At 43.7% G+C, this 15,127-nt stretch overlaps 1 protein-coding gene across 1 annotated transcript; it reads right to left on the bottom strand.

Annotated features, from left to right (window-relative positions):
* Positions 1 to 1,809: 1,809 nt before the first annotated feature.
* On the bottom strand, positions 1,810 to 3,185 carry LOC123185429 (uncharacterized). The gene is made up of 3 exons (XM_044597306.1): positions 2,732 to 3,185; positions 2,309 to 2,606; positions 1,810 to 2,223 (listed from the first exon to the last, which is right to left on the bottom strand). The coding sequence occupies exons 1-3, from the start codon at positions 3,040 to 3,042 to the stop codon at positions 1,990 to 1,992; spliced, it is 843 nt and encodes a 280-aa protein (XP_044453241.1). The 5' UTR covers positions 3,043 to 3,185; the 3' UTR covers positions 1,810 to 1,989.
* Positions 3,186 to 15,127: the final 11,942 nt, after the last annotated feature.

The raw sequence follows: 15,127 nt of genomic DNA, 5'->3' as shown, positions 1-15,127 counted from the left end.
GCCAACAGGGATTTCTCCCGATCCCGGCCTCTACCTCAGGCACTTCGGAACTCGCCACCGGACCAAACCACCACCCTGCGCCAACACGGACACGAAGCTTCCCACGCTGTCTCACCACGGCACCGCGAAGATGGTCTGCACAATGAAGAAGATGAGCCGGGACTAGGGCAGCAACACCGTCGGCATACGGGAGGGCCCCACCTCCACCGTCTACGACAGCAGCCGACCGGACGCCATAGCAGGAGCCTACCGGCCCATGGCCCCACATGCCCGGCCGGGCCCTCAAAGGCCTGGACAGCTCCCACCTCCGCGCAGCAGCTGGCACGGCGGCGGCGCCGCTGTCCCAGTCCAAGCCGCTCCCCAGCCTCCCCATACAGAGAGCGTCGCGGTCGCACCGAAGCCGACCCGCAAGTACCCAGAAGGGACCCTACGAGCCAAGATCTAGGCCGGGGACGCGCCACCGGCCGGCCAGCACCACCGGACCGCCCCGCCGCCAAGAGGCGGCACCACCACGGCAAGCGACGCCGGCCTCCGCACCATGACGCCGGACCGCCACCGGCCGAGGCGCACCGTCGGCGGCCATCACTGCTCGAGCAGGGGAGGGCCGTGCGTGGGGAAGGGCATGCCCACCGCCGCCAGCACAACACGACCGAGGACCGACGGCGGCGGGAGAAGGGAGGGGCGCGGGGGAGGGCTGGAGGAGCGCGGTGGAAGGGCGCCCGTCCGCCTTGCTCGGGAGCGTGGAGGAGGTGGGGGGAGGAGAAGGGGAGCAGAAGGGGGAAAGGGCTGGCGGCTCCGGCGGGCTCCGGCCGCCATGGCGGTGGCTCCGCACGAGAGAGCCCTTCTGTATGTCATTCTATGCTTTCTGTTACGGTTAAGCCTTCTTTGATTCACAGGGTAGAAAGATCAAAAGAATAAAAAAATTATAGAAAATGAGATGACATGTATCTCAAATTCTATGAGTAGGAATAGAAAAAAATAGCCTTTGATTCATGTCATAGGATTTTTCATTGAGTCTAGACTAATGTTTATTTTTCTTTGAAATGTAAGAAGAATTCTTCCATAAAAATAAAATTCCATTCGTATAAATTTAAGGGCCCTAAATGGATTTTTCCTATAGAAGTCCTATCCTATAGAATTCCTATAATCCTATAAGATTCTTCTAAATCAAAGAGTGTTTGGTATTACTAATACTCTCTCCGTTCACTTTTATAAGTCGTTGCATGTCTGAAATGTCTTCAAGGTCTTTCATTTTTTGTAAGTCGTCTCATGTCTAAAATGTCTTCAAGGTCTTTCACTTTTGTAAGTCGTTTTATGTCTGAAATGTCTTCAAGGTCTTTCACTTTTGTAAGTCGTTTCATTTCTTAAATGTCTTCAAGGTCTTAGGTCTTATAAAAGTGAACAAAGGGAGTAGCAACTTTGAAACGAAGGGAGTGAAATGTCTTCAAGGTCTTAGGTCTTATAAAAGTGAACGAGTAGCAATTTTGGAACGGAGGGAGTGGTTTCAACAATTTGTTATTTGTCTCGATTATCTTCACTATCATGCTTCCCCCAAAAAAGAATCTTCACTATCATGTTTTTTCAACCGGAAAATGCCTAATTATTTAACAGACGCGGGTGTCAAACTTTTTTTATTCCCCGACTTGTGAGTTCAAAATCAAATTTGTTTAAACTCGTTCAAGTTTGACCAAGTCTAACATCTAGAACATGAAGTTACTCTTTTGAGATTCTGTATATATTTTCATACTATGTATTTTGTGTTGTAGATCTTGACACATTTTTTGAGCTGGTCAAACTTTTAAAAGTTACTTAAAATAAATCTAGAACTTCAATTATGTTGAAACGAAGGGAGTACTACATTCACACGGAATTTCAGAAATGAGAAGCGAAGACCCAAATGTACAAACACCGGTCCACATACAGGTAAGCAACGTTGAAGCTACAGAGCACACTACGAGCGCAGCCGCGCAACGAACACGATCATCGATCTCAGTCGGCCTTCTTGGAGACCTCCGATTTTGCCGCACCGTCATCATCGAGCGAGGACAGATCCCTTGCTCGCTTGTCCTCCGCCGTCTTGGCGTACACCTCGTCGCGCGTGTGGAAGTACTTCTCGAACGCGCGGGGGAGAAACTTGGGTATGAGGAAGACGAACAGGTTGGTGGAGAAGTAGACCAAGTTCGCCACCGCGAGGTACCTGCCGAACCACACCCAGGCCTTATCCTGCATCACGCCGCGGAACGCGATGTTCAGACACACGATGGGAAAGGATTCATATCTGAAACTGGAAATCGTGACATCAACGCACCTGAACGGGGGCGGTGCGGGTGATGAGCTTGTTGGTCCACACTTCGTAGACCCAGTCGACGATGACGAAGACGCGGCGCACCGTGTAGAGAAGCGGCACCAGTGCCCTCAGCGGCGGCGAGAAGACGCCGAGCGAGCCCACGATGTTCTCCGTGAGGATCTGGCACGAGAGCAGGAACAGGTGTGGCGTCGCGGAGCGCACGGCGGCGTCGTCGCCGCGCGCGAACCCGCCCAGGACGTGCGCCAGCGGCAGGAACAGCCCCACCGTGGTGCCCATCACCACATACACCTGAAACAGCCTGCTTGCGCGCGCGCGCACAATTAATCATCCAGAACAGTGCATCCAAATATATACAAGAACAATCCCCAGGTGCTAATCAAGTTAATCTTCTCTGAGGAGCGCGGGTTAGCGATGAGAACTTACTTGCTTCCGCGGAAGATCTCCTGGGACGCGGCGGAGTGGGCGGCGGCGGCTTCGTCGTCGAGCTTGCTGTGGAGCGAAGGGAAGGCGAGGCGGGAGAGGGCGAGGAGGTAGAGGGTGGTGACGACCGGGAAGGCGAGGTCGATGAGCGGGACGAGGCCTGACATCGAGAAGACCATGATGAAGGCGACGAGCTGGAGCTCGATGACGCGGAGCGAGCCCATGACGCCCCCGAGCATCGCCGACGACGGCTGCCGCTCCGCCCCGTTGTCCGGGTCAGACCGCGGCGCCACCGCCAGCGATATTCCCGACATGGCAGCTACCTCAATCAGCCCCCTATCAATCAACAGCTACGGCAGGTGCACAACTGATCGCCGATCGCCGGAGAAATGAACAGAGCAGCACCGCGGGACTATAATTTACGAGAGGAAAGCAGAGGAAGGAGTAGCAGGAACTGGGCAAGAGGGAGTGGGAGTATTTGTTTGTTCGCTGGCGCCGGTCAGATGGGATACGTGTCCGGGCTCGCGGCGGGGCACGTACAGGGCCGAGGACACGAGGGCTGGCTGCGTGGCACTTTTGGGGTAACGCATTTTCATTTTTCTATGCGACGCCGTCTAGTTCGGGCACATCTGTCGTCCATGCTCGCGCCTGGATGGTTCCATCGGGAAGAAAGGAAAGAGAGGAACAGCGTCGAGGCTCCAGGATGAGATTGCCTGATAAGGTCCTTGTAAGGCTTCTAGCAGAAGATTATGTAAAAATCATGGATATTTTCAAAGGGATTTCTTTTGTTATTTTTATAGATAGATCATAAAATCGTGGAACAATAATTTTCTAAAAACATGTAATCCAAGATAAACAAAATTATCGGCTCCACCGAGGTTTGGGTCTGCTTAAAAAAATAACTCATCCTTGAATGTACTTTATGTTTATTCTTTTGCGAACTCCATCCAAAATAGATTGAAAGACGAGCCACTTCAATTATCGATGCTGAGAGGGGTGCTTAAAAAATCATTTCTTGTCTAAGCACCCATACTTATTTATACTCCTTTCGTCTGGTGAAAAATGTACATATAGAAATTTTAAGACAAATTATGAAATGAAGTAAAAAATGCATTTGAAAGATACAAGCCACCATCTCTCTCTTTAATTACCCAATCCCCAATGAACTAAGTGCATATAAAAATTAAGAAGACCATGCATAGAGTGTTATTGGTCTTGATTACCATATGGTGAGAGAGAAACATTTTTTCTACTTTAAAGTACATTGAGAAGATAGAACATAGAAATACATCCTTTTATGGACAAATTTTGAAGCCAAATGTATACTCTTCACCGAACGGAGGAAGTAGAAGACAAACACTTAATTAGGCACCATTGTTATAAAGATAAGCACCTGATTCTTAAGAAAAACATGATTTATTTCAGTAAGCATCTTCTTAAGCGTTTTGCACCATAGAAGGCCTAAATTATATCATGTGCCTTCTAAATTAGTTTAGTATAGATAGTTATGCGAGTTATCTAATTTATTTATTAATTTTGATTTTGTGCTTCATTTAGTGTTTAGACCAAAAGATGCATTGTCTAGTCAGATGTCCTCACATAAATGAATCTCTTACCCATCTTTTATAACCAAGGAGCCAAAATGAAAAGGAAGTTTCTTTGCCCCATTAGACCAACCAAAAAATGCGAGTCATTAGGTTTTCAATAGACTAGGGACACAACCTTTTGGCCTAAAGACTTATTACGCAACATGATTTGTCAACGTCACCTTCAGTAAGTAGTTTGAAGTTTGAACAACAATTTACTAAGTAAGGGTGTGTTCTGATGTCCCCCAGCTTCCAACTTCATGAACTCCATACTTGGAGTCGGGCCGAACGTTTTTGCTCCAAGAAGCTGAATCTGAGAAGGTAAGGCAGCCCATAGTGCAAAATTACGAAGTGGAGAAAGCCTAGCTCCACCCAACCGAGAAGCTAAAAGTTCGTCATAGTTACACAGAGTTGCCCCGCCAAAGAAATTGATTCGTTCTCCTCCCCTCGAAACAAAAAACCTACCGCTACACGAGCAACTCCCATTCTCGTACATAGGGCTGGCCAACCTGGACTGGTTCCAGCCGGCCTGTTATGGCGCTAAGGCAGGCCAACAACGCTTTGTGGACCATGTTGGCGATGGTGAAGCTCAGCGATGCTTCCGAACAGGATTACTTCGCTACATGGAGCAAGAAGCTGCGTTGGAAAGCTGGAATCGTGGAGTTTGGAGAGTTGGGAGGAGTTCCGAACATGCTCTAAGACATCATTCTTGGCCTGCAGGTCGTGAATGTCAAGGCCACCTTAATTTTTTGCCTACAAACCACACTTCATTTGGTCGGTCCGCACTTTTTCTTTCACTATCTTCTTGCCAAAAGAGTCTGGATCTGCAATAATGCAGCCTTTGCGAGACCCCTCTTGGGAGTTGGAAAAAATAGAGCATATAAAGAACAAAAAATGTGAGGAGAAAATTGATCAAGACCGCCCGCCCTCCAAAAGAGAGCAACTTTCTTTTCCAACTGCTCAACCGTTTCCCTAAGCGCTCCTCCTCATGTTTCCACTCTCACCAGTGAGACGCTGATAATGAATCAGAATTCCAGACATTTTATCAGAAATTGGCCTTTTGCACAACCTAATAGGTAAGTGTAAACCAACTGCGCTCACTCGCTTCTCCAAAGCAGAAAAATTCACTTTTATAGAAGTTAACTTTAAGGCCCGACATTTTCTCAAATGCTGAAAGCGAGTTTTGCATGTGAAACCTTATCCAGTTCATGTTTCATACAAAGAATTATATCATCGACATATTGCAAACTAGAAAGGCCACCATCCATAAGGTGTGGCGCTACTCCTGCAATTTGACCATCACATTTGACGCGATCAATCAAAATAGCTAGCATGTAAGCAACAATATTAAATAACACTTGATACATAGGGTCATCCTCACGTAGACATTTCTTGTCTGGAAGCAACAACATATGTCATTATTGACTTTGACAGACACACTACCTCTACTAACCAAATTTTTGATCCACTGGCGCCATTTATTGGAGAATCCTTTCATTCTTATGGTCCATTGAAGGAATGACCATAAACTACTCCACTCATGTACCCTCTTGGTCCAACCTCCGAAAAAATTGCCAAAGATTCTTGGCTCTATACAAAGATTTGCGAGAAGTGAATATTGTTGGGTGCTAACTCTAGGCCACCAGACATCTGAGGGCCAACCGACACTTTCCGCGTCTTTGGACGTGGCCGAAGAAATGCCACTGATGAAGCCTCTATTGCACCCATCCAAGCATCCAAGCCTCCCCTAGTGTCGCCCTCCCAAGGGCGGCTCGAGGATGCCCTCCCTTCGTCCGCCTCCACCCCATTCGGATATCCCCTCCTCGCCATCGTCGGAGGCAGACTCCGGGTTCCCTGGCGGCCGCTGATGAGGGCGACGGGGGGTTCTCGGTCACTCTACTGCATGGCAGGGGCTAGGATTTGGGGTGGCGGCCCTTGGTGGTCCATGCAGTGTTCTTTGGCGCGGTGGGCCACTTCCGCCCCACCGTGTGGGCAACGGGTTGGTGGTCGGCTCCCCATGGTCCTCCTGCTCCAGATCTGAAGATGACTCCTTCCACATGTGTTGCTGCCTCTCCCACGCCTTGTCCGACCGAATCCGGTATTCGAGGTCGTCGTGGGGTGTGGAGCCCTGTATGGGGGTAACATGTTGGCCGACGGCGCCAACCACATCGTTGGCGGCGCTTCGGGTGTCGCTCCCTTTCCTAAACCTGTTCCCGGGTGAAAGTCCACAACCATTGGTTGGGCGGTGGCAGTGCTTCCTGATAACCCACAAGTATAGGGGATCGCAACAGTTTTCAAGGGTAGAGTATTCAATCCAAATTTATAGATTTGACACAAGGGGAGCCCAAGAATATTTGAAGGTATTAGCAGCTGAGTTGTCAATTCAACCACACCTGGAGATTAATTATCTGTAGCAAGTAATCAGTAGAAAAGTAATATGATAGTTTTGATAGTGGTGATAGCAACAATAGTAACGGTAATAATGATAGCTGTAATTTTGTAGTAAGTGTAACAGTGGTGACAGCAGTAGTAACTTAGCAAGAACAATATAAGATAAATTCGTAGGCATTGGATCGATGACTTGTTGGATGATATTCATCATGAGACAGGTATAATCTAGGGCGATACGACACTAGCTCCAGTTTGTCAATATAATGTAGGCATATATTCTGTAAATAGTCATACGTGCTTATGGAAAGAACCTGCATGACATCTTTTGTCCTACCCTCCCATGGCAGCGGGGTCCATATTGGAAACTAAGGGATATTAAGGCCTCCTTTTAATAGAGAACTGGAACAAAGCATTAACACATAGTGAATACGTGAACTTCTCAAACTACGGTCATCACCGGGAGTGGTCCCGACTATTGTCACTCCAGGGTTGCTGGATAACACGTAGTAGGTGACTATATGCAAGATCGGATCTAGAACATGGATATAATGATGATAACATAAACGGTTCAGATCTAAAATCATGGCACCCTGATACGTCTCCAATGTATCTACTTTTTCTCACGCTTTTCCTCTTGTTTTAGACTCTAATTTGCATGATTTGAATGAAACTAACCCCGGGCTGACGCTGTTTTCAGCAGAACTACCATGGTGTTGTTTCTGTGCAGAAATAAAAGTTCTCAAAATGGAACGAAACTTTTTGAGGATTTTTTATATCAATAATAAGAATTTCTGGAGCCAAGACCTACCGGAGAGGGGCCCCTGGGTGGGCACAACCCACCAGGGTGCGCCCCCCCTCTCCTGGCACGCCCAGGTGGGTTGTACCCACCTGGTGGCCCCGCTGACGACCCCCCTGATACTATAAAATCACATATTTATAGAAAAAACAGGGAGAAAGAATTATGGCGATCCACGAGACGGAGCCGCCGCCAAGCCCTGTTTTTCCTCGGGAGGGCAAATCTTGAGTCCGTTTGGGGCTCTAGAGAGGGGGATCTTCGTTCTTCGTCATCACCAACCCTTCTCCATCCTCAATTCCATGATGCACCCCACCGGGAGTGAGTAATTCCTTCGTAGGCTCGCTGGTCGGTGAGGAGTTGGATGAGATTCATCATGTAATCGAGTTAGTTTTGTTAGGGCTTGATCCCTAGTATCCACTATGTTCTTAGATTGATGTTGCTATGACTTTGCCATGCTTAATGCTTGACACTTTGGGCCCGGGTGCCATGATTTTATATCTGGACCGTTTATGAATTCATCATTATATCCATGTTCTAGATCCGATCTTGCAAGTTATAGTCACCTACTACGGTTATGATCCGACAACCCCAGAGTGACAACAACTGGGCCCACTCTCGGTGATGATCGTAGTTTGAGGAGTTCATGTATTCACTATGTGCTAATGCTTTGTCCCGGTTCTCTATTAAAAGGAGGCCTTAATATCCCTTAGTTTCCAATATGGACCCCGCTGCCACTGGAGGGTAGGACAAAAGATGTCATGCAAGTTCTTTTAATAAAGCACGTATGACTATTTATGGAATACATGCCTACATTATATCGATGAACTGGAGCTAGTGCCGTATCGCCCTAGGTTATAACTGTCTCATGATGAATATCATTCAACAAGTCACCGATCGAATGCCTACGAACTTTTCCATATTGTTTCTGCTAAGTTACCACTGCTATGATCACTGTTACACTTGCTACGAAATTACTACTATCACTGTTACTATTACTATTGCTGCCATCACTACTATCAAAACTATCAAACTACTTTTCTACTAATCACTTTGCTGCATATAATTAATCTCCAGGTGTGGTTGAATTGACAACTCAGCTGCTAATACCTTCAAATATTTTTTGGCTCCCTTGTGTCGAATCTATAAATTTGGGTTGAATACTCTACCCTCGAAAACTGTTGCTATCCCCTATACTTGTGGGTTATCAAGACCTTTTTCTAGCGCCGTTACCGGGGAGCATAGCTATATTTGTTGAGTCACTTGGGATTATTATCATATTATCACTATGAAGAATCTGAAGGATCCTAAGACTAAAATATTTCCCTCAAGGACGAGGGGAGGTAAGGAACCGCCATCCAGTTCTACTTTAGATTCACCTTCTGTTATGAGTAAACTTGCGACACCACCACATGCTATTAATTCTGATATGTCGCAAGTTATTGATGATGCTACTTCTACTATGAATGATGCTTATGATGATGCTAGTACCTTGCTTGATAATGATGATGTGCCACTTGGTGAATTCCTTGATAAACAAATTGCTAGAGTTATACAACATGATGTTGTTGAATCTGATGATGAGCTTGAAACTGAATCTCCTGAAACACCTGCTAGAACTAGCCTTCCTAGATATTAATTGCCTAAGGTACTGGAAGGTTATGTTATGAGTGAAGAAGCAACTAGAGATATTCTTGCTTGCAATGATAGAGATGATCTAGAGAAATTATTACACAAGTATGAAGAAAAATCTCTGAATGCTAGAATGAAATGTGATCCTGAGTTTGCTACTTCACTTATCTTTATTGATGACAAGGATTATGAATTCTTTGTCGACCCAGAGTTAATTACTCTGGTTGAATCTGATCCTTTCCATGGTTATGAAACTGAAACTGTTGTGGCACATCTTACTAAGTTGAATGATATAGCCATCCTTTTTTTACTCATGATGAGAAAACTCATTATTACTTTATTCTCAAACTATTTCCTTTCTCATTAAAGGGTGATGCTAAAGTTTGATACAATACTCTTGATCCTGGTTGTGTGCGTAGTCCCCAGGATATGATTTATTACTTCTGTGAAAAATATTTTCCTGCTCATATGAAACAAGTTGCCTTACAGGAAATATTTAACTTTGCGCAAACTAAAGAAGAGTCTCCCACAAGCTTGGGGGAGGCTTTGCCAGTTACTTAATGCTTTGCTTGATCACCCTCTTAAGAAAAATGAAATACTTGATGTCTTCTATAATGGACTAACCGATGCTTCTAGGGACTTCCTAGATAGTTGTGCTGGTTGTGTTTTCAGGGAACGAACTATTGGATAAGCTGAAGAATTATTAAATAACATATTGAAAAATTATGATGATTGGACTATTCCTGAACCACCGCCTAAACCCACTCCGAAGAAGAGGGGTATATTATATCTAAGTCCCGAAGATATGCAAGAGGCAAAGAAATCTATGAAGGAAAGAGGTATTAAAGCTGAGGATGTTATAAATTTACCCCCTATTGAAGAAATACATGGGATTAATACACCACCACTGCCTAAGGTGGTAGAGGTAAATTCTCTTATGAAGTTTAATGATACTGACAATCCTCACAATATGCATCCTAGTCAATGCCTTTATGAGTTTGAAAACTACATTAGAAAACAAGATCACTTCAATGCAAATGTTATGAAACAATTGAAATAAAATTCTGATATGATTGCTCGATTGAGTGACTTGTTATTTAGAATATTAAATGATTGTACTATTCCTGAACCACCGCCTAAACCCACTCCGAAGAAGAGGGGTATATTATATCTCAGTCCCGAAGATATGCAAGAGGCAAAGAAATCTATGAAGGAAAGAGGTATTAAAGCTGAGGATGTTATAAATTTACCCCCTATTGAAGAAATACATGGGATTAATACACCACCACTGCCTAAGGTGGTAGAGGTAAATTCTCTTATGAAGTTTAATGATACTGACAATCCTCACAATATGCATCCTAGCCAATGCCTTTATGAGTTTGAAAACTACATTAGAAAACAAGATCACTTCAATGCAAATGTTATGAAACAATTGAAATAAAATTCTGATATGATTGCTCGATTGAGTGACTTGTTATTTAGACTATCAAATGATGTTAGAGGTGTTGTAAAGCATGCTTCTATGGTACAAACTCAGTTAGAATAAGTTTCTAAATCACAAAGATAATTGCTTGATGAAATGAATCATAATATGCATGACTTTGCTGTTAGAGTTGCAACTAGAGGAGGTAAAATGACTCAGGAACCACTTTATCCTGAGGGACACCCTAAAAGAATTGAACAAGATTCACAAAGAGCTAACACTAGTGCACCTAGTCCTTCCAAGAAGAAAAACAAAAAGAAAAATGATAGGACTTTGCATGCCTCTAGTGAACCTGAAATAGAGATATCTTCTGATAATGATAATGAAATTTCTATCTCTGATGTTGAAACTCAATCTGGTAATGAACACTCACCTAATGATAATGAAAAAAATAATGCTGAGGTTCATGAAGACTCTCAACCAAGCAATGATAAAGAACCAGACAATGATGTTGAGATAGAACTACCTGTTGATCTTGATAACCCACAAGCTAAAAATAAAAGATATGACAAAAGAGACTTTGTGGCTAGAAAACACGGTAAAGAAAGAGAACCATGTGTTCAAAAACCTATGCCTTTTCCACCCAAGTCAACTAAAAAGAATGATGATGAAGAATTTGAATGTTTTGCTGAAATGCTGATGCTAGTCTTTTTGCATACTCGCTTGATTGATATCTTGAAAATGCCTCATTATGCAAAGTATATGAAATACATCATCACAAATAAGAGAAAAATACCGGAAGCTGAAATCTCCACTATGCTTGCTAATTACACTTTTAAAGATGGAGTACCTAAAAAACTTGGAGATCCGGGAATACCAACTATACCTTGCTCTATAAAAAATAACTATGTGAAAACTGCTTTGTGTGATTTAGGAGCTGGTGTTAGTGTTATGCCTTTCTCTTTATATAAAAGACTTGACTTGAATAAACTCACACCTACTGAAATATCTTTGCAAATGGCTGACAAATCAACTGCCATACCTTTGGTATCTGTGAGGAGGTGCCCGTTGTTGTTGCTAATGTTACTATTTTGACTGACTTTGTTATACTTGAGATGCCCGAGGACGACAACATGTCGATTATCCTTGGTAGACCCTTCTTTAATACTGCAGGGGCTGTTATTGATTGCAATAAAAGCAATCTCAATTTTCATATTAATGGTAATGAGCATACGGTGCACTTTCCGAAGAAACAATTCCAAGTGAATGGTATTAATGTTATTGAAAAATCTCCGACAATCACTATTGAAGTTTTCAAATACCTCTACCTACCGTAAAAAAGAAATACAAAATTCTTATTGTTGGGGAAATGCATATCCCCATTGAGGTAACTTAGTGAGTTATGAAAGTTCTTCGGTTTCATGCTAATCAAAAGTGGTTGTTAATAAGACTTGATCAACCTTATTAATGGATCATTTTTGAACGGTATGAAGTTGATGAATTTAGTAAGCACTACTTTCTGTCCCTACTTTTTATCCTCTGTTTTTATTAGTTAAATAAAATAAAATGCCATGTTTTGTCTGTTTTCTGAATTTCCCATGCAATAAAAAAATGACCCAAAAATAAAATTTCTCAGAACACCCTAAAAATTTTATATGATTTTTTGTTTTTGATTATTGAAGAATTTTTGGTGCAATAAACATCAGAGGGAGGTGCACCGGGTGGGTTGTGGTCCCCACGTGGGCCCTCTCACTTATCTCTTTATACCACATCATCACCTACCTCGAGAAAAAAATCCCCATTGCTCTCTCTCCCATGTTGTTGAGCTCAAACCCGCGGATTTTGATCTCTTTGCTCGAAGCTCCTTTTCCGAAACTATTTTGGGGGATTGTTGCTTGGTATGTTACTCCACCTTTTGTCCAATTATTTTTGTTTTAGTGGCTTATACTTTGAAAAATTAGCTACTCTTGGTGCTACTGTAGATGTGCTTGCATGTTGAATTCTTAGTGTTCTAAGTAGTTTGAATGCTTGCTATGGCATCTATGTATCCTTATGAATAGTTGCTATCAATCTTACAAAGTTTTGTTGATAAATTTTTTTCACTCAAATATTTTTATTTTCAGAAAATTGAACGCGGACATGATGAACCTATTTGGAAGGAGTTCTTCGAGGAGACGATCCTCGGGGTCATCTTCTAGTGACAGTTCTGCTCGTCGGTCTTATGTTGAACCAAGTGAAAGTTCCACGCGAGATGCCGCCACCAAGACATGCTTATGGCCTAGCGATGAATATATGATGCGTGTGGGCATTAAGGAGGAATTTGAGCAATATGTGCACAATGCCGGCCTCGGTCCCTACCTATCAGATAAGTGTGTACAACACCAACTTCTCACTGAATCATTTGTCAAAGGATTTAAATATTTCCCACGTGAGTCTAGGGTGTCATTTATGCTTTATGATAATCCTTACACTATCCCACTGGAGAATTTTATTTACCATTGCAAACTGTCATTTTGGGACTCGCTTGATGAGCCACCAACGGTTGAGTACGAGTCTTTCTTGACTAGCCTTTACTATGGTGAAAATAGGGGAGTGAGACAAGGAAGAATAAAGAGCATTCATTTTCCCGCAATTCAGTATTTTGCATTATTTAAAGGGACATGCATAGTAGGCAAGCAAGACTGTATCATATTTGTGCGCCAGACTTGAGCCTCCTTCACACCGCTCTCACTGGTGAAAGGAATTATAACCTTGGAGCGATTGTTGCACGTAGACTTCAGCATAATGCTAACAGTGGTTGGTTCTATGGTGGAATTTATGCCACGCGTTTAGCACAAGAGCTGGGTCTTTCGCCTTTGCCCTTTGATCCTATCCAACCCACGCGGTATTTAGATTTTGACACTTTGAAAGAACACAAGATCCCTAAGGGAAAGGTTGATAATTTCACTTACAATCTAATGTTTAACCAAAAATCTATTGTGGACACATATTTGCCTGCGCCTGCTCTTTTTGATTATAACTGCAAGGGAAGATATTTTGTTCTTGAGAGCGAGGCCCGGGCAACGCAGCAGTGGTGGTGGCACGGCGTGCTGATGCATCCGCACCGAGAGCCTCTATGAGCTACCACGCCGACTACTATCCTCCAGGATACTGATCGACTACCAAGTTAGGCCAAAAGCCTAAGCTTGGGGGAGTACGTGTCTCTCACTGACATTACATTCATGTCCACTTATTCTATTTGTCGATGTTCACACTTTTTCATTGTATCATCCATGCTTAGATTTATTTTCTTGCTTTCTTCTTGTGTGTTTGAAAAACTTTAGAAAAACCAAATAAATTAGTTGTAGTTAATTTACTTTCTATGCATGCTTAGTAGTAGTACTAAAAAGAAAATCCAAAAAGATTTCCTTATTCTTCTTTTGCTTGTTGGGAGTTTTCCCGTGTAAATAATTGTAAGTGCATCTAGTGCCACCCCTAGTTGGTTTTGGAGTATTGACGACAAACCTAGTTGAGGGACTAATGTGTTTGTGAGAATTACAGGATAACATAGGTAGAAGTCCCTCATTGATTCGGTTTTCCTACCAGAGCTGACCCCTAAAAATGTATGAAGACATTGAAGTCAAAGGTGGTATATGAAGACATTCACATTTAAGACTATGACAAGAGAAGACACCACATGAAGCCTATGGAGCTCGAAGACTTAGATCTTTCGTAGTTCTTTTTCTTTTGTGTTGAGTCATAGGAACCACCGTACTGTTAAGTGGGGTCCAAGAGAACCAGTCAGAATGACTGAAGTGATGCCTAACCAAAAACCTATGTCTTTGAGTGAAGACTATGAGAGCGAATCTTGTCCAGAGTCAGACAAGTCAGCTTTGCTTGTAGCCCAAGTAAAGTTGTCGTGTGAGTTTGAAATCTGACCGTTGGAACACGTGTCAGTTCCTTAGTGACCCTGGGTCATTTCAGACAAATCAGGTCGGGTTGCCAAGTGGCTATAAATAGCCCACCCCCTACAACCATAAACGGTTGGCTGCTCAGGTTGAGAGTACGGCTTTTGTCGTTTGAGAGCAACCCACCTCGAAGCCTTTGAGAGAGAATTCCTTGCGAGGATAAAGCCCTAACCACTCAGAGCCAAAGAGAATTGGGCATCACTTAAGTCTTCTTGTCTGTGTGATCTAAAGACTTATTACACTTGAGGACTGTGCATCCTCCAGCCGGTTAGGCGTCGCGTTCTGAGCATCCAAGAGACATTGTGGATTGCCGGTGAACGAAGTCTGTGAAGGTTTGGGAGTCTACCTTGAAGACTTACCAGAGTGATTGGGCGAGGTCTGTGTGACCTTAGCTCAAGGGGAATACGGTGAGGACTAGGTGTCCTGAGCTGCGTGTTCAGGACTGGGTGTCCGGGACTGTGTGTCATAAGGTTTAAATACCTAGCCGCCCCAACCAGACGTACAGTTGTCACAGCAACTGGAACTGGTCCAACAAATCATTGTCTTCATCAAGTCACTGGTTTCATCTTCCCTTCCCTTTACGTATTGTTGCTCCTTGTGAAGTCATTGTATGTTTGCACTATCTTT

This window comes from Triticum aestivum, chromosome 2A (genome assembly GCF_018294505.1).
Source record: "Triticum aestivum cultivar Chinese Spring chromosome 2A, IWGSC CS RefSeq v2.1, whole genome shotgun sequence".
Classification (NCBI taxonomy): Eukaryota; Viridiplantae; Streptophyta; class Magnoliopsida; order Poales; family Poaceae; genus Triticum; species Triticum aestivum.
Note: the sequence above shows the minus strand (reverse complement) of the source record. Positions and strands in the feature narration are given on the sequence as shown.

Coding starts and splice junctions, on each gene's coding strand:
- LOC123185429 (XM_044597306.1), bottom strand. CDS start 3,042: ATGTCGGGAATATCGCTGGCGGTGGCGCCGCGGTCTGACCCGGACAAC. Junction 2,607..2,731: donor GAGATCTTCCGCGGAAGCAA/GTAAGTTCTCAT, acceptor GCGCGCAAGCAG/GCTGTTTCAGGTGTATGTGG. Junction 2,224..2,308: donor CCCGCACCGCCCCCGTTCAG/GTGCGTTGATGT, acceptor GGCGTGATGCAG/GATAAGGCCTGGGTGTGGTT.